The sequence below is a fragment of the Miniopterus natalensis genome, chromosome 2, assembly GCF_054644295.1.
Source record: "Miniopterus natalensis isolate mMinNat1 chromosome 2, mMinNat1.hap1, whole genome shotgun sequence".
In the NCBI taxonomy this organism is placed as follows: domain Eukaryota; kingdom Metazoa; phylum Chordata; class Mammalia; order Chiroptera; family Miniopteridae; genus Miniopterus; species Miniopterus natalensis.
The window spans coordinates 83,872,542-83,898,243 of NC_142082.1; the positions used below are offsets into that span (position 1 = coordinate 83,872,542).

The 25,702-nt window shown below is 38.2% G+C and overlaps 1 protein-coding gene across 3 annotated transcripts in view; it reads right to left on the bottom strand.

The window, feature by feature from the left end:
• STARD13 (StAR related lipid transfer domain containing 13) overlaps positions 1–25,702 on the bottom strand; it is a 209,622-nt gene that overhangs the window by 51,850 nt on the left and 132,070 nt on the right. For all 3 annotated transcript variants that reach the window (XM_016199524.2, XM_016199522.2, XM_016199525.2), the window contains exons 2-3: positions 4,121–4,192; positions 579–660 (exon numbers count right to left, since the gene is read on the bottom strand). In XM_016199524.2, the coding sequence (XP_016055010.2) occupies positions 579–660; positions 4,121–4,192 (154 nt within the window). The remainder of the gene's footprint in view (positions 1–578; positions 661–4,120; positions 4,193–25,702) is intronic.

Consider the following 25,702-nt stretch of genomic DNA (forward strand, 5'->3'; position numbering starts at 1 on the left):
TTTATTTCTTCCACTAGATTTCTCCAAACAGATTATAAATTCTTTGAGGGGAAGGAATTATTTATGTATACATCTTGGTCTTACAGCAAAGACTTAAATATTCCAGTTTGCCAATATAATTACTTGAGCTTACATAAGCCGGTTTTCTGATATAATCACTTGACTTGCAAAAAATACAGGCAAATTTGACATACTCCTGAAGATTTTTAGGGCCTTCCTTGACCACACATGCTGCCTCCTCCCACTAACCCATCCATGGCCCCAATCACTGTCTCTAGACTCATCTTGTTTTTCTTTTTTCATAGCATTAAACACTCTGAGATAAACTCTCCTTCTTCCTCTCTTTTTCTCTCTCTCTTTCCTTTTCCAATCTATTTTCTGAAGCCTCTTACTAAGATTTAAGCTCCACGAAACCAGGCCTGATCATGCTCACTGTAGTAAATACTTAGAATATGGACCCATGCCTGGCACACAGTAGGCACTCAATGAATACTTACTGAACTATCGAACTCACCCCTCAATATAGTGATGCCTATTGGAGACAATGGAAAGAAACAAAAATACTTCACATGATTTACCTGTAAAGAGGTTCTACAAGGTCCTTTTCAAGAAAATCATGATCATTCTTAACAGCCAAAATGTCGATGGGAAATTGTGAATCTGAGAGAGATAAAGAGGGATACAAAGGGATTTATGTGCTTTGTTTTATTTGAATAGACACATCTTCAGGCCACCACATTTTTGTACACACAAATGATCTTAACAGCAGTTACTCCCCATTGATGGGGAGTGTGTTGGTACTTGTTTAAGATAGCAAGCAGTTTTACTATCATCACAATAAACGCTTTTAAGGGTACAAAAGAAGAATGAAATATGAGAATAACCAAATCCTTGACTTTGGATAGGATTGAATATAATAAATGCCTGCATTTTTATAGCTCATCAGTATCAAAATATTTGCCTATATGGAGAAGAGCTTTTATACTTTCTCCATTTGCCTAAGGCTTCTCACTTCTATCCTGACCAGTTCATGAATATTTAGTTTGGCAGATTGTTGTTGCTTTTTTCCCTTCAGAAAAGAAATTTCCAAAATTACCTGAAGCTCAATTGGCCTCAAGTTTTTCTTTGTAGCAAAATCTTGAATCACTTTAGAGTATAAGCAAAATACTCAAACAAGTGATTTTATCAAAAGAGAAAAAGAAATTCCACCATCATGACTTTTCTCTACAGTCTGTTTATGCCAATGTTGGAGGTCAATATTCCAGATAGTGTTTATTTTAGGTACTTCATTCAGAGGTAAAAATCTGGAGATCACTGTATTGGAGGCCATGGCCAAATCTCACAGACAATGTCAGTTCATTATCATTACCCTGCCATTCTTTCTCTTTCTCATTTTATATTTTGCACTGCTTCCATCTTGCCAATCATAATACACCCAAGGGTATATAAATCTTAATATGAGTTGAAAACAGAAACAATTCCTCTTCTGGTAAAAAAGGAATGTGAGTGAATTCTAGGTAGTGCCAGAATAAAGATGGTCTCATTCTTTGAGGGAGGGAGAGTGTGCAGTGTGTGCCCTGGCTTTCAGTCCTGGCTCTGCTACTCTCTAGCTATAGAACTGGGGTCAAGGCACTTAATCACTTCCGGGCCTGTTTCTTCATCTGTAAAATGTGGGTGAGGATAATTATAATACCCTACGGTGTTGTGAATATTAAATGAATAGTAATATAAAGTGCTTTGAACAGTACCTGGCACATTGTACATAGTATTTGCTATTATCCTTATTATATTCATTCACAGAATATGGCTTTAACACATTCTGACAGACACATTTTACTTATGAGATATCTTGTTAGCCATTTATGGACACTTCATATTTAAATTACATAGAATTTGAGTTTACAAAGAGAATGCATGTTATTGTAGAAAATAAAATTCATTAAAGCTCAAGAGAGTGTGATTTTAATTCTGACTCTTCCACCTTTTTGTTAGACAGACATGAGCAGAGGCCAGGTACAGAAAACTCAGGTACAGAGAATCACCAGGGCAGAAAGCCCCAGATGCCTAGCAAGGGTCAAAACTGGGAAAACAAGAACCTTGTGCCTAGGGTAACCTATCCTCCCCTAGCATATCGCTGGTCATGCAGTTTAGACCCCCTGAGCGGTTCCTCCCTAAAGATAACATCTAGGCCTCAGCTCCAGGCCCAGAAAAGCAACAAAACCATATAAGTGGTGACCTGGCTGCCTCAGGACCAGCTACATTAACTAATGACTCCCTGCCCTAGCACCGACCAATTGGAGATCATGACCCTGAAAGGGGACATCTGGAAAGCTGATGAATATTCTATTAAGACCTTCCCCTGAGACCTCCCCTAAGATTTCCACCTTCAAGAAAGAGATAAATACACTCAGGACAAAGGATCCAGTGCCCTCTCTCCAGTACCATCTCCATCCCCCTTCTTCCTTCTGAGGGGACCTCATGAGACTTGCAGCCAGGGGAGCAATAGGCAGCGGCAGCTCGCCCCAGGTTTACCCCCTCAACTTGTCTCCAAGACCCCCTTCTCTCTCTGACTTCCCAGTGAACCAAAGCAGCCCAGCCTGGGCTCTCCTGTTACTTCTATGCACCTTCCTTATCTCACCATCCCAAGTATATTTTTGCTGCCATCATGGACCCCATATCCCTTTGACTCAGTGCTGTGCAGCCCTTCCCTTTGGATATCTCCATCCCCCACCCCCTTTCCTTAAATAAATTCAGCTTTTCTTTATTCAACGTCTGAGATGGGTATTTTGTCTGCCTGCACACCGCTGACCTTAACCTTTCACTTTTAACCTTGGAAAAGTCACAACATTTTGGGGCCTCTCTTTCATAATCACTGAACTGGGAGTGATGGGTGGGAGTGAACATTGCTAAGACCCTTCCTTGCCTAAAAGGCTGTAATTCTATAAAAACTCTTACCAGAGGATCTAGACTTCAAAGCACATTCAGAGATATGCTCTCCTTTAGCCTCACAGAATTTAAGCAAGGGATGTAGAATAACTGGTTCTTGTTTTGTTTTGTTCTTTTAAACTATAAAACAGAGCTTCTGGGTGAATGAATGAAATTCACTGTGAGTACAGGTAAATTTTGTTTATTCTTTCTATCCTACATAATTTTTAAAATGTGATCTTTCTGTTGAAAGGACTACAGATGTCCTTTTTTTCCCCCCATTGACCCCCTCACCCTGCAAACCACACAGCCTCCCCCCCCCCCCCCCCCCCCGCCCCTGGCCTTCAAAGTTCTATTGTTTGTATCCTTCAGCTTTACATAAATGCACATAAATTCTTTGATTAATCTCTTCCCACCCCACCCCCCCTTTCCTCTGAGATTTCTCAGTTTGTTTGACATAAATTTTATGTCATCAGGAAGAGAAGTTGATATTGTTTCCTACAGCTTGCTATGGACGGTTGCAAGGAATACTTTTAGAAATAAACTCTCCTCAGGTTATCCTGAGTGTGCCATCTGCTTACTGTTGGGGTCCTGACTAAGGACTACACAAGAAGTAATTAGAAGCCTTGGTTATAATTAAGGAATAAGTAAGATATAGGTGAATAAGTTTATTAACTTTCAATTAAAACATCAATGAAAGGAAGTATTATACTAGCAATAAAAGCACTTTACTTAAAGCCCCCCAAAATCACATCTGACCAAAATTATAACTTAAAAATGTTTATATAAAGTAAGCAGAACTAAAGATAAGCCTCAAGACAGTTTTGTTATTCCTTGGAAATTTATCAACAACTAATTTATTGTATTTTCAAGAAAAATAAGTGTTGAAGGAAAAAAAAGAAAAACAACAAAAAAGGAAGTGCAGAAGAGCTGCTGCTGGAGGAAAAGATAGAGCCGGGATTGGTGATAAAGAGATGAGAAGCAGAAAGGGCAGAGCAGGAAAAGAAGTAGGCCTGGGAAGCAAATATTTATTTCCAAATTGGTATCAGTATAAACTCTGGTCATTGCAAAGCCCAGGGAAAGAGACAGAAAAAAAAGTTAAGAAAAAACTTATTAGTCAAAACATAGCACAGCATAAATGCAGTTTATTTTAAATTTATTCTCTTTCTAAAGAGTGAAGAGAAGGCCAACATACCCTCATATAACTGAGCGTATTGCGGGAACCCAGCAGCTCGGAGCCAGTCACATGCTTCCTTTGCCTCAATTTCTGAAAAATACAAGAAGGGGAAAGAGTGAGTCCAAAATCTACACACTAGCACTCTACTTTCTTAATCAAGGAGAAACTGGCGAGCACTGTGTGCAAGGTATTACAAAGCAGAATTGTTCTCAGGTGTGTTGAAGCGGGCCTTCCCTGAAATGGGTGTAAAATGAGCAGGTATCACCAAGGCACTTATGTGCTTATTAAGATTATCTTCAATGTCGATTTGTAAGTATTTGGGTAATAAAAAAAATATTTTGTAAAAAAGATTATGGAACACAAAGGCTGAGTTTCAGGCAAGGAAAACATCTTTATTTATACACCAGGAAGCCAGGGGAGTAGGGAGGAGGAAATAGTTTTTATGATACTTTTTTAAAAATATTTTTTTTAACTTTCAAAGATAAGACTAAGAATATTATGAACATTCCTTTATTCTTTTACACTTGGGATAATGAAAGAGAGAATACAACTGCGTAATCCAAGAAAGTGTATTTTCTCATGAAAAAAAGTATGACAAGTGTCCAGTGTATTATTATTTTTTAAATATTTTAATGGCTTTAATTCCCAGTGCCTTATAACACAATGTCCATTCACCAAGCACATTAGAATGATTTTAGGCTGCAGAGTGCTGCTTATCTGGAAATGAGACTTGAATTTGAAGGGGCTGCTTAGAACCTCTGAGGGCCAAACTCAAGAGGTTGATGTGTCCTCTGGGTGACCATTTTCGGTGTGGACGTACCAACAGCGCACAGGACCAACCTGCCTAGAGAAGCTGTGGAGGGAGATGAGAGGAGTCTATAGTATGTGACCCAGGTGACTATTTGACCTTATGAATCCTGTATCATTTCCCAAAGACAACTCTGTTACAGAAATATTAATGCAAGGGAAAGTGGTTCATCTGTCAAAAGTCCAGTTTCTCCAAACGAAATTAAACAGCCTATTATAACAGGCCCCTTCCTCTGCTGTTGGGAAGGAGCCTGATCAGGCCCTGCATTTGCATTTACTCTGCTGTTCATTTTTCCCTCACAGTGAAAGCCACAGTGTACAGGGAGTTTGGGGGACCACAGCACAAAAATAATCTATACTAACATCAGCTGTGGATCTGAGCTGGTATAACTATGCTGAAAGTTCAGTGTCTGTGGCACATAATGTCTAATGTGACAGAGCTACCTGATATGTATTAGGAAAATAAACCAACAGCCAGATCTTGTACAGGCCCCAAAGGGAAGAGCAAAATCCTATAATCCTGTCCCATTGATCTGGTTGAACATGGACTGAGATTTGTCGTTAAATTCAGGGAAACAGAACTTGTTGGTGACTTCTGTCCCAGAGTGCCTGCGTCTTTGGCATCCCCTAATCCATTGTTATTCCAGTGATGGACAATTTCTAAATCTAGAGTGTTTTCCCTGACATAATTGCTACTAGCACAGACCTAATATATACTTGTTCCTGCCATGTCCACATCCTTCAGAAATGCCCAGGACATCAAGCTGAAAATAAAAGTTTTGGGAAACATCTCTATCAGGAAGGGTGTCTCTGAGATCCACAAATACAGTTTAAGGCCTTCAGCTGAACTGTCCTGAATTGGCTAAATTAGGGTTTCCCTTCGGAAGACACAAAAGGCAGTTACTGTGTGGCTCAAAAATTCTATGTAGTACTCATTTGAGAATACTTCTGTAAAGGCTTTCACTTGGAAAATCACAGTATTTCAGGGGTAGTAGGAAATGTATGTTCTGACTGTAATATGTAGAAAAGGAGGTGAATTACCACTGAAATTTTTGCCTTCAAAATTTTCAAGCTTCAAATTTGCTTTTTAGTTCAATATAATATAGTACAGTGGTTAGTAATAAAGAAATATCTAATTTCTAGATATATTCCACTTAACTATGAGGCAGCAGGTCTTAGAAGAGCATAGAATTCTCTATTTTCTATTTGAACTCCATAAATAGTATGCCTTTTTCTATTTCATTATTACTTTTATTACTATGAAAACTCAGTGTTAAGTAGGAGAGTCCCAGAGAGACAAACCATGAAGACTATATGGAGGAGACCTGAGAGAAAGGGGCTCTATAACTTAGAAAGTTCAAAGGAGAGGGCGAAGTAAACTTATAAAAAAGTGTAGACTTCACCAGTCTAGAAAAGGGGTTAGGTGTGGCTCAGATACTGGAGGAGGAAAGACATTGAACTGGGGGAGTGGTAGGAACAGGGGTCTATAGAAAAACTTCTGAAACTGAAGACTTGGGTTGGGTAGTAGCATAGGGCTCAGGCTTCTCTGGGAGATTTCTTTTAAAGATCCTCTAAATCACTTTATTATTAATTTTTTTAAATGAGGGGAAAATAGATAATAAACTGAAATCTTACCCACACATAAAGATAAATAATCAAATCTCAACCAGAACCCAACTAAATCAAATCCTCAAATACGCTGATATTTTTAAATGGGTAGGCATTTTGCTTTTCAATCTCAGAGTCAGATGACAACAAAAACTGTAATTAGAAAATGATAAATGAAAAGAAGACACACCCCAGCCATGGTTTTGGCTCCTCACCATCATCCCCCACACCCAACTCACTATTCTATTTCTGAAGTGTCTCTCAAAAACCCCCCACCCCTTCCCCACTCTAGCTGCAGGCCAATCACTTTGATCTCTCAATTTAAGGGCAAAATGAACTCTTGTTTACTACCTAGTAACAAAGCAAACAAACAAAATAACCTTGCATAATTAACCACTGCCAAATTTGACCTTGCCTATCAAATTGAGGTGAAGAAAAAAAAAGAGCCTTCCAAGTTTATTGATTTTGCAGCACAGGCCCTACTAAAACCTATCAGCCAAATGCTAATCTTTTCCCCAGGGCATATTACCCTTGCAGTGGCCAAAATGACTGGAGAATAAGAAAGAAATCATCATTATAGCCCTGGCCAGTGTAGCTCAGTGATTAGAGTATTGGCCCATGCTTCGAAGGGTCTTGGGTTGGATTCTTGTCCAAGGGCACATACCTGGGTTGTGGGTTCACTCCCTGACCCCCTGGTCGAGGCGTGTGTGGGAGGCAACTGTATCTTTCTCACATAGATGTTTTCCTCTCTCTCTCCCTTCCCTTCCACTCTCTTTGAAAAGCAATGGAAAAAATATACTCTAGTGAGGATTAACAACAACAACAAAAAGAAATTATTATTGCCAGTGTCATCATTTCATAAATATCTACCTAATAAGAGTTAAATGACATTTGAGGAGTGTATGAAAATCTCTTTTTTACTGCGCTCCTGCTAGCAGTATAATTTTATGTGGCTTAATAGCTTTAAGGGTCATTGCAATCACATTTTCAGAGTTTTATTTGTTCTGCGTTTTCTACCCATACCTTCCCCTGTAGCTCCAGGGCTATAAGGAAAAGCATCAACCTTCTGCAAGTTCTCCATGGAAACCTAAGTATGGGGTAGAATCACAGGAAAAAAAGAGGTATGTCCTAGGACAGACCTCTGTGGGGGTTATTGCAGTATATTACTAGAGAAAATTCAATCTACTTGGCTTAGTATTATGATCAAATTTCAATAAAATTTTTGTAATTATTATATATAAAAATCATTTCTGTTTTACTCAAGCAAGTATCTATTTTTGCTTGCCCAATATCCTTCCCCACTTTTTCAGAAAATAGAGCTTTTTAAGTTAAGAAACTCTTCTATATAGTTTAAGTGGGATTGGCACCCCTCTTTGTCCCAACCATATTCCTTGGCCATCACCACTATCTACACAGGGGTGATGTGCTCCTTAAGAGCACCCCACTCCCCTCAGACTAAGAGAACCAAAGAACTTTGGTATCTTAAGTCAACAGATGTTTGGGGGCTGAAATCAACTGGTAGAAAAGGTGGATATCAAGTTTTGTCAATTAGTTGACTGATCTGTAAAAAACCTTAAAAACCTCTTCACTCAATAAATCCAGAAGATGGTTTGGTGCTAGGCATATTCTTCTACCTCATATCTGTGATTCTATTTGAGGGAAAGTTCTGCCTCAGTTGTACATGCTTAGAACATGATGTGACCTCTGTCCAGACACGGGGGGGGGGGGGGGGGGCGGGCTGTCTCACTGGCTGCCCAACGAAGTGCACATCAATGGGCATGAGAATAAAGTCACTGTGGAGATTAACCACAGCCTGCAACACTGGTATTAAAAAGTATTATCATGTTTCTTAATTATACATGCTCAGCGGTGAAAACACAAAAAATACAGAAAGGCACAATGAAAGATAAAAGTCAACTCTTGTCCCATTACTAACACACAATTCAATCTGCTATTTGTCGAAATGGTAATATGGTAACATCTTTGATCTACTATTTTTTCACATAGTAATACATTGGTGTTTATTTTTTTAAATATTTCATTTTTTAATATGGCCAATTGTACTTCACTGCTGGGAGGTTCTACCATCAAAGCAAGACAAAACAGTTCAGTAGGTCTGCACCAATGAAGACTGACTGTGGAGAAGGCTGGAAGTCAATGTGACCTAAAAGAGATTTACACGCTGTTTCTTTAAAGAAATATCATGTAGTAATGTTTGGATACTGTCAGGTGGACAAGGCTTCAGAGGGCCTCAGTCAAGTAAAGAGTTATACTGAGCAAATTTGCTGCCCAGGGTTACAGGCCTCCTCTCATGTTACAGTCTCATTTAATTTTTTTAAAATATGTTTTTATTGATTTTTTAGAGAGAGGAAGGGAGAGAGAGAGAGCTAGAAACATCGACACCAACATCAATTAGCTGCTTTCTGCATTCCCCTTGCTGGGTATCAAGCCTTCAACCCTGGCTTGTGCCCTGACCAGGAATTGAACTGGGACCTCCTTCCTGGTGCATAGGTCAATGCTCAACTGCTGAGCCACACTGGCCAGGCTGAATTTTTAAAATGGTGTTTTTAGAGTGCTCAGGAACAATGTGTTCTCCTAGGTAAGCATTTTAAGTACATTTTGGTTTACATTAATCTTGGGACAGCGAATACTCTTTCCATTGATAACCCAAAGGAATACTATTCTTTCTAAATGACGAAAAATTTAAATTCAGGCCACATTAAATTTTATTATCATCAGAAAACTAGCTGTCCAGAAAGAACCTGGTCTACTGCAGATAGTTTATATAATTATTACATAGGGGAATATATATTTATGTTGTTCTTACAAATCTCCTGCATTTCAATGGACAACCTGGCTCCAATATAAATAGGTCTTCTTTCTTAAATGCTCATTAAAAGTATTCAAGAATAAACTTAACCAAGGAGGTAAAAGACATGTACTCGGAAAACTACAGAACGTTTGAAAAAGAGATAGAGGAAGATATAAACAACTTGAAGAATATACTGTGTTCATGGATTAGAAGAATTAACATCATTAAAATGTCCATACTACCCAACGCAATCTATAAATTCAGTGCAATCCCTATTAAAATATTTCACAGATCTAGAACAAACACTTCAAAAACTTATATGGAACCAAAAAAGACCCCAAATAGCCATGGTAATCTTGAGAAAGAAGAACAAAGTTGGAGGGATCACAATACCAGATATCCAGTTATACTACAAAGCCACTGTAATCAAAACAGCCTGGTACTGGCACAAGAACAGGCATATAGATTAATGGAACAGAACAGAGAACACAGAAATCTACCCAAACCCTTACGCTTCATTAATATTTGACAAAGGAGGCAAGAGAATACAATGGAGTAAAGACAGTTTCTTCAATAAATAGTGTTGGGAAAATTGGGCAGGTACATGCAAAAAACTGAAAGTAGACCACCAACTTACACCATACACAAGAATAAACTCAAAATGGATAAAAGACTTAAATGTCAGTCATGAAACCATAAAAATTCTCGAAGAAAACAGGCAGCAACATCTCAGACATCTCTCGTAGCAATATGTTTGCCAATAGATCTCCTAGGGCAAGGGAAACAAAGGAGAAAATAAGCAAATGGGACTGCATCAAAATATAAAGCTTCTGCACAGCTTCAACAAAACGAAAAGTGAGCCCACTGTATGGGAGAACATATTCGCCAATGAAACATCTCATAAGGGGTAAATTTAAAAAATATAAAAGGAATTCATACAACTTAATAAAAAGAAGACAAGCAACCCAGTTAAAAATTAGCAAAGGACCTAAATAGACACTCCTCCAAAGTGGACATACTGGTGGCTAAGAGACATGAAAAAATGCTCAAAGTCACTAATCATCAGAGAGGTGCAAACAATGAGATATCACCTCACACCTGCCAGAATGGCTACCATCAACAAAGCATCAAATGAAAAGTGCTGGCAAGGATGTGGAGAAAAGGGAACCCTAGTACACTGTTGGTGGGAATGCAGACTATTGCAGCCACTATGGAAAACAGTATGGAGGTTCCTCGAAAAATTAAAAATTGAACTGCCATTTGACCCAGTGATCCCACTTCTAGGAATATATTCTAAGAAACCTGAAATATCAATCAGAAAGAATTTATGCACCACTATGTTCATAGCAGCGCAATTTACAATAACTAAGATCTGGAAACAGCTCAAGTGCACATCAGTAGATGAGTGCACAAAAAAGCTGTGGTACATTTACACCATGGAATACTATGCAGCTGTAAGAAAGAAGGATCTCTTACCTGTTGAGACAGCATAGAGAGACTTGGAGAGTATTATGCTAAGTGAAATAGCCAGGCAGAGAAAGACAAGTATCACATGATCTCACTCATATGTGGAAACTAATGAACAAAATAAACTGATGAACAAAATAGATCCAGAAACACAGAAGCATGGAACAGACTAAGGAATCTCAGCGGGAAGGTGGGGGTGGAGGAGTAGGGAGGGGGAGAGACTATTCAAAGGACTTATATGCACAAATGCATAACCCATGGGCACAGGCAATAGTGTCTAATAGGAGAAGGTCGAGGTTGGGGCAGGGATAGACACCAGGTGGAGGGGATCAATGGGAGAAAAAAGGGGATATATGTAATACTTTCAACAATAAATATGTTAAAAAAAAATCCTCAAAGTGGGGAAGAAAAGACATCATGATCCCCATGTGACTTAGAAAAGCAGGCTTGAGAACAGTGTTTTGTTTTTTCATTTAAACTGGAAAGACAAGTACCACATGATCTCACGCATATGTGGAATATAATAAAATAAACTGATAACAAAATAGATTCAGAGACACAGAAGCATGGAACAGCCTGAGGAAGGCAGTGTGGGGGTCGGGGTGGGGAGAGATTAATCAAAGAACTTATATGCTTATATGCACATCCCATGGACACAGACATTGGTATGGGGAAGGCTGGGGGTGGGGTGGATACAGGGTGGAGGGGATCAATGGGAGAAAAAGAGGACATCTGTAATATTTTCAACAATAAAGATAAATTAAAAAAACTAAACAAACTGGATAACATAGTGGGGACCCTGTTTCTGAAAGATTATGGGTGACTCAACCACCACAACTTGTCTGCAGTGGATGCAATTATCACTATTAAAGTATATCACAAGTATTCATGTTTCAACAGGCTCACAGCAGTTGGCTTAGGATGATTTCTATGGCTGAGTTAACTTCATTATTAAAGTACTACTTAAGACAATTGGCTCTTTTGTCAAGTGACAAAATTTCTCAAGTGAAGCCCCTATATATTGAAGGTGTATTTACTTGGCTATATACAGGCCAGTTTTGTTACAGTCAATGCCAGAGTATCCATCCTGTCTACATGTGGCTATGAATGACAAATATTATACAGACTCACATACCACTACAATCTTTCTCCCTGGAGGGCTTTATAACCTTAATCACAGGTGCATGATGGAACATCAAGTTTTGTAGTAGTAACAGACTTTGATTTAGGTCCCATGTCGTGGCATCAGGCTATATCTTTTTGTACCCTTTGAATTACATAATAGGTTTACTGCAATGTAAAAAGGTCTGAATAATTCTTAAATGTATACCAAATATATATTTTTTCTAATGTGCATAACATTTTCCTTCCATGACATTATAAGTTACTAATAGGAGTCAAATACCAGTTATTTAGAATAAATTTAAGACTATTAATCACTGAATATTCAGTGGAAAACTAATGAACACCCATTTCAGCTCCCCATAACTTAAGGTAACTTTTTCCTTGTTCTGTAGCAAAGTATCTGCTGTCAGCTGATATATAACTATAGAAGAAAAAAATCTGGGAGATGTAGATATCCCTGTGACATTTAATTGTACTCAGTTTACACAGAGATTCATGGCTGTGTTTATGTGTATTTCTTTTTGGAAAACATGAATCACAGACATGATGAGACATACTATTCCATCACCAATTCTTAACACTAGTCTTGTTTCCCAGGACTTGTAATATCTTCTGCAATTTGGATTCATAGCAAATCCAATCACTTAAAAATAATTTCTATTATCATAAAAGAGGATCGAGCAAATTATTTTAAATCACTATTTTTCAGTGTGGTTTGGAAAATCTTACATAAGTATGATAAAGAGTGTTTAATATATTAAAAAAGTGATTTTCCCAACCACACTAAAAAAGTGATTTTATATATAGTAAAATTTTATACATAGTAAAAAGTGTTTTGTATATGTTATAATACATAACACATATAAAACATATACCTTTAATTTATTATTATTTATTAAATTTATAATAAAAACATATATACACACAAACACATTTTATTCCTTATATGTTCCCAATGATTCCCTGCTCTTTCCAGTTGCTATGTAATTTGCAGTTTTCCTCCAATTGCAAAGCATATACTTCCCATCCCAGTGATGTTCTGGTTGGCCAGATATCCCACTTTGGCCAATGAAATGTGAGTTTCAAGCAAAACTCTACAGGAGCTATCACCTCATTCTGACAGCTCTCCTGCCATTTTTGCTTTACCACAAGGCTAGCATGTTTCATATAGAGGCTATTCCTTCAGCCTGGGTCCCAGAATGACAGCACAGGCAAAAAACTCACAGCAGTCCAGCTGCTGACAAGTGATGTGAGCAAGAAATAAACTTTTGTTGCTTTATGCCACTACAGCTTGGAGGACAATTTGTGACAGTGGCATAATTTGGCATAAGCTAATTTAACACAGCTTCCAGCCATTCATTCTGTAGATGAAGCGCATGGAAGGGACTATGGACCTTGATTTCAACTTGAAACTGTTGCTGAATACCCATTAATATGTCATAGCAATGAACACAATCATCCCCAGGAATCATTTCCTCCTGGAATTCTGTTTTCCTGACGATAGTGCATGGCCTATATGATTTTGAAAAAGGTAAACAACCTTTCACATTCATCTCTCATATGCATCCACATGTGTGAGTGTGTTTGCACACATTCAGAAACACACACTTTCTCTCACACACCACAGAAAGTCAAATGTTCAGTTGCAATTGAACAAGAACACTCTTCAGTAATATATATACTATCCTTTATGCCCATAATCCTAAAAATATTTTTAAAAAATTAAAAAGCACACCCTCAATCAATCTCAAAGAAAAAGCAGAAACTATATGCTCTACCAGCCAAATAGTTTCTGACCAGACTGTTTTGACTCAAGTAGTACATGAGGCAAAGTAGCTCTATTCTCCTCTTTCATTTGGTACAGATTGTTTTCACTAGGCATTTGTGGTATTTCTCAGGGAAGCTGCATGGATACACAAGCACACGAACAGTCCGTTTTTGAAGTTGTGGAGCCACTGCTGACCACTAAATCCCAAGAGATCCTCTGGGTGGAGCCAGTTAAGCAACTAAAATGTATGGTAGGGGAACAGAGAGTTGATTCAGAAATTAGAAAGAGGGTCATAATTTGCAGGCATTGACAAAAGTGCCACCTTGTTGACCCACCAAGACAATGAAGTCTTGAATAACCTTTCTTGGGATAAGAATATGAGGTTCTGGAAATGGTCTCTCTCTAACTCAGCCTTCTGGTTCTCTTGGAAAGGTGGAAAATAAGACTTCATGATAGCTGTCTTGAAGTTGCCTTCTCAGCAGAAGCTATAACTCTGCAGGTCAGCCCAACTGCCAGTATCAGAAGGGCCCTTGCTTACTCTGTTAGGCCAGCGACTTCTTTCCCATGGAAGAACAACTACTGTAAACAAGTTCCACCACCATTAGAAAGTCAGCTTTCTTGGCTTCGGACGGTGCTCTTCTATCTTATATTGCTTTAAGATTTTAGTGTTTAAATGTTAAAATTACGCATGTCTTTAAAGAATCAAACCTTTTCTATATATACGTCTAGCCATATCTGAATTAGTCCCTCTTTTATAGCTCGGGGTACTCGAATTACACTAGAAGCTTTCATGATTACTGGGGGGAAATGTACCATGCAGGCATCAAAAGGAGCACAGAATCTGTCAGTGTAAAATAACTCTGAGGATCCTCTTCCAGTCTCTCACTCCTTGTAAGACTGACACGGCAAGATATACATCACCAAAACTTCCATTCCCCAGCTCAAGGCTTTGTGAATTTGACTTCTCAGCAATTGTAATTCCTGGATCAGTCAGGACTAGTGTTTGCCTAAATCAATCCCAAGAAAAGATGAACACAACTCAAGTATAATTTTATTAACTGACTGTATATAAAAACTTGATAGTGTGTGTTATGTGTGTGTGTGCTTTCTTTTAAAATATTTACTGGGAGCAAATACCAGGAATTTTTAAATGTGTCTTTGCCAGTTTTTTGGGTGTTTTCTACTTGTCTGCAATGGCACTGCTTCTGTGAATGATTTTCTAAATATACATCAGTCATTCCAGAAAATAAGAACCAGATCCAAGAAACTTAATTTTTTTATTAGGTTTTCAGCAATTGTTTCATTTTTCTCCATGCTCTTTAAGGTCAAAGACTGATGAGTTTAGAGGTTAACTTTCTAAATACTGAGATTTTTATTTTGCAATCCATTACTAGACAGTGACATTATATATCCCTTTTAAAAAACAACTTAAACTGAGTTCAGGTAGTTGAAATAGCTTTATATGATTTGGGGTGGAAAGAGATTAAGCTCCCAACTGAAGAGGTGAGGAACTTACCTGGCATATTGGCACCCCCTTTTTCATCAGACACAATGATACATTAGTGATTTACATCATGCTATGATCTAACCACATGGCACACTGATATTAAAGTCAATTGAAGCTTCCCATAAATGCATCCCAAATGCAATCAAATAGATTTAAAATGTTATATAAACTATAAAAAACATTTAAAAAATTTAAAGCAAAAAAGTTTTAAAATCTCTGACTAGTTCAATTTATATAGTGGTAATTTATAATTTTAAAGAATTATTTATACCATAATAATTATTGTCAAAAAATCTTAGCTTGACCTCTTTAAGTGTTAAGTGTGAGAGTATAGTAGGAACTGGCAGGAGTGTGTGCCGTGGAAACACACGGCCGCTTCTAAATGGAGGTTCAAGTCACTTCACCTTATACAATGTGAATATAGTTACCTAACCAGCTTTGGGATATACCAATTTTTATTTATATAGTGACTATGAAAGTCTTGACTGATATGCTTGTCCAAATTCTCACTGAATTCAAGTGTAAAAAATTGTTTCCCCTAAGAACAGAGATAAAAGTGATAAAATTTCCTCTTAAATGAAATCTAAACCTAAGATTTGAAACACCCACACATATGCACACAAACCAAGGCTAAAGTATACTATTAAAAGGAAAGAAAACAAACTAACAGCAAATTTAAAAGTTTTACCAAGGATCCTTTGATTACTAAAGCACCAGCAAACTGGCACCATGGACAGTTTTTGGTGATATTATTGTCCGATAACTTCAACCTCTTTGCACCACTCAGGTTGGCACATCATAAGAAGCAACTCCAGGGCAGACTAAGCACGGAAAGTATTGGGCTTTAGCTGCATTCAAGGAAGGTGGCTGAAGAGATGAGAAGACTCAAGTGAAGATACTACACTCATTTATTTTTTTAAAAATCAAATAAGGTTAATTTCAATTTTCTGATACTATATAAAAAGAGGGGGGGAGAAGAAAGGAAGAAAGGAAAGAGAAAGAAAAAAAGAGAAAAATTTGCTATAATTCTGCCACCTAGCAATTAATGTTTTCTTGGCATACAGTTTCTAATTCTGTTTTTATGAAGGTGTGTATGTGTATCTAGGCTAAGTATACTATTTTACATAATCTTTAAATGAAATTGTAATCTGCTTTTTCACTTGACAGTGCATTTTGAACCTCTTTCCATGCTATTAGATGCTTTTCTCAAACATTCTAGATGGCTGAATAACATCCCTATTGCCATTGCTTTAAAAAGCATCCTCTTTTATCAATTCAATCTTCCATAATCATAGGCTAAAAATAATAAATCTAGTTCTCTGGAGGCTTTCATTCTAAATAATTTCTCTAGAACGTGCATCCTGTTGAATGTATTTCAGGGACTATTTCTGGGTAGACATTTCTCATGTTATTTTACATTCTGGATTAAGACACATATGGTTTTAATTTCTATTCTCAGCAGACTTCAAAAAGGAAATTCCAAGTGGAAGTTTATTCATACACCAGAACTATGTTTAAATGATGCTACAGGGATATCTTAAACTAATACAGATCAGGAAGTTCAAAGTTAAGGTTAGATTCTGGACCATGTTCCCACTTCTTCCTCCTTGGTATTTGGAAAGTGGAGATTTTATGTAGCAGCTGTTCTACTTGTCTTTCACCTCCTGTACAAGCATTCAGATAATTTCAAACATGCATTTCAAAACTTTATGTAATAAACTGGTATTTTCTAAAGGGTGTTGCTCAAGTTTCAAGGTTACTCCTAAAAAACAAAAAAGAACCAATAAACTAGACCAAATAAAGAAAAACTTCCCATCTTGTTTTAATGACTAGATGAATATTTGGAGTCAATGTCACTCCTCAAATCCTTTAAATAATAAATGTAAATTGTTACCCAAATTTCTAAAACTAGCAAATTCACCAAGAATGTATCTCTTTAGAACAAAACAGTTTTATTTTTGTGCAGGGTTAATGTTATTGCTTTAAGGGAAGTTTAAAATAAAGATACATTCTAATTTAATTTGGTCTTAACTAATTACATACCTATTACTTAAATAAAACTCAAGTTTCTTCTCTTATTAAACATTGATATTTAGGTTTTTCTAATTTATTTTTTTTTTAATCCTTATTCGAAGATAAGTTTTTTATTGATTTTAGAGAAAGAGGAAGGGAGAGAGAGAAAAAACATCGATGTGAGAATGAAATATCAATCAGTTGCCTCCTGTATGCACCCCAACTGGGGATTAGACCTGTAACCTACGTATGTGCCCTGACTGGGAATGGAACCAGCAACCTTTTGGTTCATGGGACAATGCTCCAACCAACTGAGCATTCCCAGCCAGGGGCAACTTAAACACTTTTAAAGAATGATCACGTGCTCTATAATTTATTAAACTATGGGCTTGATAGTTAGTTTTATAAATTAACTTTTTACAAAGAGTCAATTTGTTTGGGAGATGTTCCTTCACTTGAGGGTATAAGCAGGCTAACTGGACAAGATAGGTAACACTGCATAAAGCTGATAGAAGCAAGGACTGAGTGCCAATCCTGGCTTCACCTGTCATCACCTCATAAGTCAGATAAGTTAATTTCAGCATGTCTTACTTTCCTTATCTAGAAAATGGGAATAAGCAACAGCGTCTATCTCAGAGCGTTGTTGTAAGGCTGAGATGAGTTATTGACTGTAAAGTGATTAGATAAGTACCTGAGGCTTGGTGTTTGTTACTGTGACTATAGAGGGGCTTATTGTTACTTCCCATAATAGAAAGTAGTGGTTCTGATGGTCTCCAATTTTCTCCACTCACCTTTCCTTCATTTGACCTCCAGAAGTAGAAGGCATTTGTCTTACTGATTTATTCAACAGACATCTGTTGAGTGCCCACAATGTGAAAAGCCTGGAGAGAGTAACCAAAGGATTTATATGCATATATGCACAACCCAAGGACACGGACAATGGTAGGGAAAGTGACTGGGGAGGGGGAAGGAACGGGGGGGGGGAAAGGGTCACTGGGGAGAAAAAGGGACATCTGTGATACTTTAAACAAAAATAAAAATTATAAAAAAAAAACAACACAAAAAAAACACACATCGTGGGAGGATGCACGGTTGTGGGTAACTGGGTCCTGCCCTGAAGGTCTCTAAGTCAACCAGGGAAGACAAAGACACATCCAGGCATCACTATAATCCAAGAATGCAAAAGCCTTCTGTAGCAGGATCAAATCTGCAGATATCAGAGCAAGAGGGGTCATTTGGGAACAAGCTTAGAAAGTGAGATGAGATTTAAGCCAGAAGATGGTTAGCTAACTGGTTCTTTCTGTAGCAATGCCTCTTCTGCTCACCCACTGATTCTGAGGCTAGCATTCTTGAGCACTTAGTTCCTTCCTAAAGTGAATGCTTATACTCCTGCAGGAGCACCTTGGAGCCAAATGCCACCCTCCCTTTTACCCAGATTCTTCTTATGAGATAAATCTCACAGGCTATTCATTTTTTTGCATTCTAGAAGATTTCATTATACTCTTTCTGTTAAATAATGTTGTATCATAGGAAGTCATGGTTCACACAATGCAATGTTATTTAACAAGATATAATGAAGGTAAAAAATAAAATGTGCCACTGCAGAAAATGGCAATAGGGCTGCCACAGGCTGTTACTTTTAGGATATGAACACCAGGTTGGCTTGCGATGATAGTTTACAATATGCTGCCAGTTAATAAGTGAACTATTAGCAATCATGTGCATGATAAGTGGAGATCTCAAGGGCAAATGTGTTTAAATATAACCGAACACATTAGAATCCTGGGAAAGAAATCTGTATTGGACATGAAGGCTGCATTAAGGGAACTGCCTTTAGAAGATTATTTTTCCATGTTATGAGAAAAAAAACTGAACAAATAAATTGTGAGCAAGGAATGTGGGCTTCCTGTGTAGTAATGACTGGAAGAAGTTGGGGATTAATGTAGAGCCCAAGTTCATTGACCTCAAGGGGTCATGAGTCTCCCAGATAGACTTCCTGTCAGGTCATTCCCACTATCAAAAACATCCTAGGTGTGTATTCAGGGATCTGCTTTGAGAAGAGGCAACTGGGAAAGTAATTCAAATACTTCGAACCATTTACATTTAAAAGCAAATAAGTATTTTGCTTTCAGGCTTAAAATTATTTTAATTAATAGTTTACAACTGCTCAAATTATACCTAATGGTGAACAGCAAATTTAGAAAGCAGTCCTCAATGAATCTTTTCCCCTCAAAAGAAGGAACAACAAGTACATATTAACTAACACGCATTACTTATTTGTTAAAAATTGAGATGAAGTTTGTCTTTCTTAGGCTAAGGCATGAACTAGCAGTTCTTAACCTGTTGATTTTAGATAGAACTCAGAAGCCTGGAAACTCTTTGTATTCAAATATTGTTATGTAGGCACTTTATTTTCTGAGACTACATAGCTTTCATCAAATTCTCTGATTCACTTATTCTTCCTGTAAGGTACTCACATTTAGCCCAAGAAGGAGAAAGCTTTACACACCTTGTTGGCTTCAGAGGACCAGCTTTTCCCTGCTCTGTTCCCTGTGAGCTATCAATTTTTGATTTTGGAACTTGGAGAGATAAATGATTTCTTTCTCTGTCTCTGTCTCTCCCTCACATACACAAAAATGTATACAGGTGAACATATATTCTGTAAACATATCACACACAAAAATGCAAGCATCCTTAAATAAATACATGGGGTTTTGTATTCTCTTAAATTATGACTTTGCGGGTATTCACAACCATACTAGAAAATAGATTGTATCTTTCCATGTCCAGTTTTTAGCCCGGAGCAAATGAATGTTGACTGAAAGAGTGAACGACTATATTAAAAGGAAAATATTTATAGTTTTAAATATTTATAGGCCAATAAACATCTAAACCATTATTCAGATATTCAGGTCCCTCCAAATTCCCAGGGCTGTTCTAAATACAGGAACATATTATTGTGAAAGTAAACTGTAAAGTCCTGTATGGAAATAAAGTAACATTATTCTTCCAGCTGTGACTCCCTCTGTGAGAGACATGTCCCCAGATACCCTGGGCAGCAGTGTCTTTGTGTTTTCTGAAGGGGAGGACATTTGATGCTGTCCTAGCCCTGACTGGGAGAGCCATTGCAGCTGGCTCCGATCCCTTTTTCATTCCTGTGCATGGAATCCATGGGAATTCCAAGGGCAAAGATCACCATAAAATTTAGTTTTGAAAGATTAATAGTGAGAAAAGATTTTCCTGTTTCTTACAAAGGAATCACTTTCCCTGGTTGGGAAATATTCATCATTGAGAATAATCAGACACAACCATAGAAAAGAATACCATAGGACTTCAAATGTTTGGACTGAAGTTTTAAGTAAAAAATATGCTTCATATAGTTGTGAACAAGCACACACCTGATGTGCTCACACACACAAACTGAAACAAAGTTTCACAAAACAGTAATTATACTTTTTATATATGCAATGCCACCTAACATTTCCTGTTCTCTTCTCTTTTATTAAAAATTGCTGGGTACACCCACTGATTTCATGATCTCACTTTCAAAAACACTGTCTTAGATGACACTCTGTTATATGAGAAGCCTCTGATTAAATAAATAAATTTATCACAGTTCTAAGAATCTAAGAGCTGAGGGTCTTCCTAGACTCCTCTCCTCTCCTCTCCGCCATTCCCCATAATTTCATAACATAAGCCTAAAACCTGCTAAATTTCTCTCCTAAATGTATTTCTCAAACTCTTCTTTTCCCCTCCTCAGTCCCCTCTGCCTTGGTTTAGAGCCTCATCATGTCCCCAGGATTCTTGCAACAGACTCCTAACAGGTTTCCTGCTTTAAATTTTTGCCTTCCTTACCTTTCTAAGATGCAAGTATGATGATTCTCCTTAAGACTCCTTCATGCCTCCCTGTCACCTGCAAAATAAAGTCCCTTATCATGCAGTGCCCTCCCTCAGCTAGCCTCTGTCTGCTCCTGGGGCTCATGGCTCACTTTGGGTCCAGTGTGTGAACTGCCTGGAGTTCCCCAGTCCCATAGGGCTGTTTCACAGCTCACACTTGTGTCTAAGCTGTTTCCTCTTCTTTGTTGTCTATCACATTCCTCCTACTACTTTTTCTCCTGACCTACACTCATTCATCATCTATCAAGATTAAACTAAGACATCAGCTCCTGAATCCCAGGTTGCCTGCTCCTCTCTGGACTTCCTTACATCTCCTATAGTCCTTATGAGATTAGACTAAAGTGTTCTGGTGACATGTCTGTTTCCCCACTTAGACCATCAATGCATCAAGGACAGAGGCTGCCTGGTTTGCATGCCAAATTGTGGAGGAGCTGGGAAGTTCTGCTTCTATTCCTGGTGTCTCCTAGGTACCTTTCCTTCACTGACATTGCTCTGAGTTAATCCCAACCAGAATGGACTGCTGCTCCTTAGAGTTATTTCCAGCAAAGGACCTCCAGCTTGCTGCTGGTCAAAGGTCTTTGGTGAAAGTACCTCTGCCCCTGAAAACTCTCCTGCTTTTTCTCCTTTCCTGGTTTGACTAAAGGAGGCTGAGGGGCACACACTGAGTTTACATAGCTTTCGGTTCCATTTGGTAAGTCTGCCACTACTGTTGCTGGGGCTGAGGTTGGGCTGAGTGCCAGCCCCAGTCTTAATCAATAACAAATCAATGGCATGGAATCTCATGCAGCTTAGAGGCCTTCCAGTTGTGGATTTGGAATAGTTCAGGGAAGTTAGATTTGATCCAGAATTATTTCCAATCCGTGGAAGGAGGGTACTTCTGGTGGTGAGTAAAAAGGGTTAGGTCCCTCATGAGCAGGTATGAGGCCTAGTTCAGTCTACATCAGCCAAAAAATCCCTGGATATGCTCCAGAGAAAATGCAGCTCCCTGAGGCTGCCCCATTCATACCTCCATGAAAATCATCCAGCCAGTCCATGATGGCACTCCTGGGGAAGTGAATATGCTTTTAATTAGAGCAGAGTAATGCCTCTCTTGAAATGTAACCACACTAGAGTAAAGTAATTCCTCTTATAATGTAACCGCACTCGGCTATGACTATTTTGGTTCTTAGAAGCAGAGGGGAAATGTGTAATGTACTGTGGTGAACTGTTTTTAGGTACTGGATTTAGTTGGGTCTGCCTAAAAGACCCTCCCCTTTCTCCTTCAAGGAGCCTTCCCTGAACCCTTCTAACACTTATGGTCTGAACTGCTCCATGATCTCTGACAATCTTGAATTGTTATTTGGCTATTATATGTAACCATGACTTCCATCTCTATAGATTTAAAGTCTAATCACAGAACATTTGTAAACAGTAGAGGCTCCATACAAGTTTATAATGGTTGAAGCTATTATGGGTACTGTTAATAACTAACATAAAAACAAGCTTGTATATGGGCATAGCTGATGATAATTGATGATGATGGGGATTGATGGTCCTTGATCATTTCTAGAGATAAGAAAGTAGATAGACCTGTGGGGGAAGAACTGAATATCCTTAATAAAGTAAATGCAAGTACAGATAAGGCAAAGGAGACAGAAAGTTCAGATCTAAAACTTTCAGAGAAGGAATGTGGTGGTAGAGAGCAGCATAGAGTATGGCCTTACCACAGGGCTCCCTAAGCAAACTTCCTTACATCATAAAGTCTCAGTTTTCTCATCTGCAAAATGTGCATAACGTTGCCTATATTCTGCAGAGCAGTTGTGAGGATGTGAGAGAAACTTAGTTTACCACTGCAATCCTGGTCCTGGCATAGGGCTTTGTGCCTTTATGTGTTGAACAGAACTAATTATGTTAAGTTGAAAAAAATGCAGGCACTTAAAAAATGTGAGCCATTATTATTAACTGAAATGAGTACTTGTCACATTTTTCCTGACGTATTCAGATGGCAGTAGAAAATAGAAGATGCCCTTAATGATTTTATTTGACATTGTCATCTATATAGAGGAAGAATATAACATGCCCACATTTATTTTAATACAAAAAGCTTTCCCTCAAATTTTAAGAATATTGCAGCTCCGAGAAGATGCAGTCCTGCAGCTTCTTATACTCCTGGTTGTTCTGCCAGGCTGAAGAGGCTCAGAAGGTAAATTTATAAGAGAAATTTCACATTTAGAGAGATGATATATTATAGTTATTAAATAACAGCCTCCTTGCATACCAGGAAATGTGGGGTTCAGACAAATTCCAACTCCATTCAAGCCACAATTACTTTATATTGGACCTAGAGGTCTAATTTGAACGAACTGAGAGACATACAATTGACAGTTGGCTCCACTTAAGATAATGGGTCAGAGCAGAATCCCTGCTGAGCAACATCAAGTGCTGGCTTGAAAACAAAGACCTTCCCAAATATATTTCCACAAAACAGCAGGAAATCTTATGTTCTGAAGGCAATTTGAGCATTTTATGTAGTAATGCAACCAACATCCTGCAAAGATAATTTCAGAGAGAGAATCCCAATTTGATCACTCACTCTCCTGCTTAAAATCCTTCCTGGCTGTCAAATGCCTCCAAAGTAAAATCTTAACTTCTGAGGGCAGTTTACAATTCTTGAGCTCACCTGGGTCCCTAGCATGTCCTTCTGCATCTCAACTGCCCATGTGCCCTGGACGTCAGTGGTATCAAGTAACTCACAGTTCCCTAAGCTGGCCACCACCCCCTCCATCCCATCCTCTGTTCCCTGCAGGCACTTTTCCTATGTCCAGAATGACTTTCTCCCTCTTCATCTGACTAGCCAATTCTTCTTTTCTCCTTTAGCGCTTTAATTCTCAGCTCTAGCTCTACCTTCTCTGTGAAGGCCTTTCTGACCAACCCACTCTTGCTACAGAGGGAAGTAAGGTTCGCCCGTCTCTCTTTTGCACCCTCTGTGTACCTCCTGCTCTGCACTTACCCTGGCACTGGAGTTTTCGGTTACTCTGCTTTTCTGGTTCTTTCCACGGGCATTGGCTTTGCATATCTGGAACCAGCACGGTCTGCCGCACCCTGAAGGGGCTTGGTTAACATTTGTGTGGCAAACTGAGTAAGCTTCCAGCACAAAGGCTCAAAAAAATTTAGAGTAAAGAGTCCTCTCTGGCGTTTCCGGCCACTAACAGTGGAGAAGAACCTCAGTGCTCCCCAGTGACCCATGAGGCATCAGCTAAGATTCCAAGCCTCCACACTTCCTCTGCTCATTGTTTTCTTTCACATTAAAAAGGATTTGCACCACAGTCTCAAAATAAGTCACAGGGATAAAGGATTCCTTTGGAAACAGAGAGAACCACACACTTTCTAATGAATTAAACCCCTAAATACAACTAAAATGTAAGGTGGAGTATGTTCTCTTCACATAACCCACAGGGACTCTTAGTAGTGAACAGAATCCTCTATTCATAACAGAAATAGCTCGAGTTCTTTATAATTCCAATGCTAAATCTTTTATTTGAAATTTCCGAATCTTTTCTTGTATGCCCTTTAATTCATAAATATAGATTTAAAAGATTTCATACTTGACTACAAGTAGCAAAGTGATGTTTCTAAACGACTTCATTTTTTGTACAAAAAGTACCCTCATAGAATCATGCAGGTACTAATGAAGCCATGTTCATATCTCTTTTAAAATGTATGCCTCTCTTCTATGTCAAATGTGGTTTCTCATTACAGTCTAAAGAGTATATTATTAATTATATATCCTACAACCTCACTTATTTTATAACACAATAATGATATCAGCAAATTTAGAGTGTTTGAAGTTAATAATCCCAAAAGAGTAATAACAATGAAAATTTCATACATCTTTGGTTTACCAAATTCTAGGTTTTAAAATTGTCTTTGGCATAATGGTATCTATTAGGAAAACCCAGGGAGCACTAAACTACCAATACATTTTTCCAGAAACCTCCTATGAAACTGCTTCAAGGATTTACAACCATTCCCTTTTGGCTTCCTATTGATAACTCCTTGTCTCTAATCAGTCTGTGAAAATCGATGGGAAATAATTCATGGCAGGGCTTTGAGATGTTTATCTGGGACAGTGGTGAATTATCACACTAATGCTGATGTCACTATCATTTCAGAAATTCCAGCCCTGATCATGTCTCTTCTGGGCCCAGTTTTCCTCACTACCCACTCACCTGACCCCTGGAGGAACTATGAGTCACTTCTTGTCCATTAAACTTGTGGGTAAACTTCCCTTCTGTAAGAGCCTTAAACTAAGGGGTGTGATGAGAAAGACTGGGTATAAAGGTGTTGCCTGGAAGGCAAGCAGAAGGGAGAGAAGGGTCCCACTCCATCTGCATTGGAGAGTGAGGTTCTGAACACTGCCAACTCTTGATTCTGTGGGAGATAATTATTTCCATCACAGTAATGATCTGAATTGTGCATTATTTAATACTTGATTTAGCTCCAGGATCCTAATTCTACTCTTCACCTTTCCACTGCTTATTTGTAACTTTAAAGAATGAAGAGTAAAATAAATAAAAAGTAAATTCTTCAATCTTATATTTATGAAAAGTCTGGGCA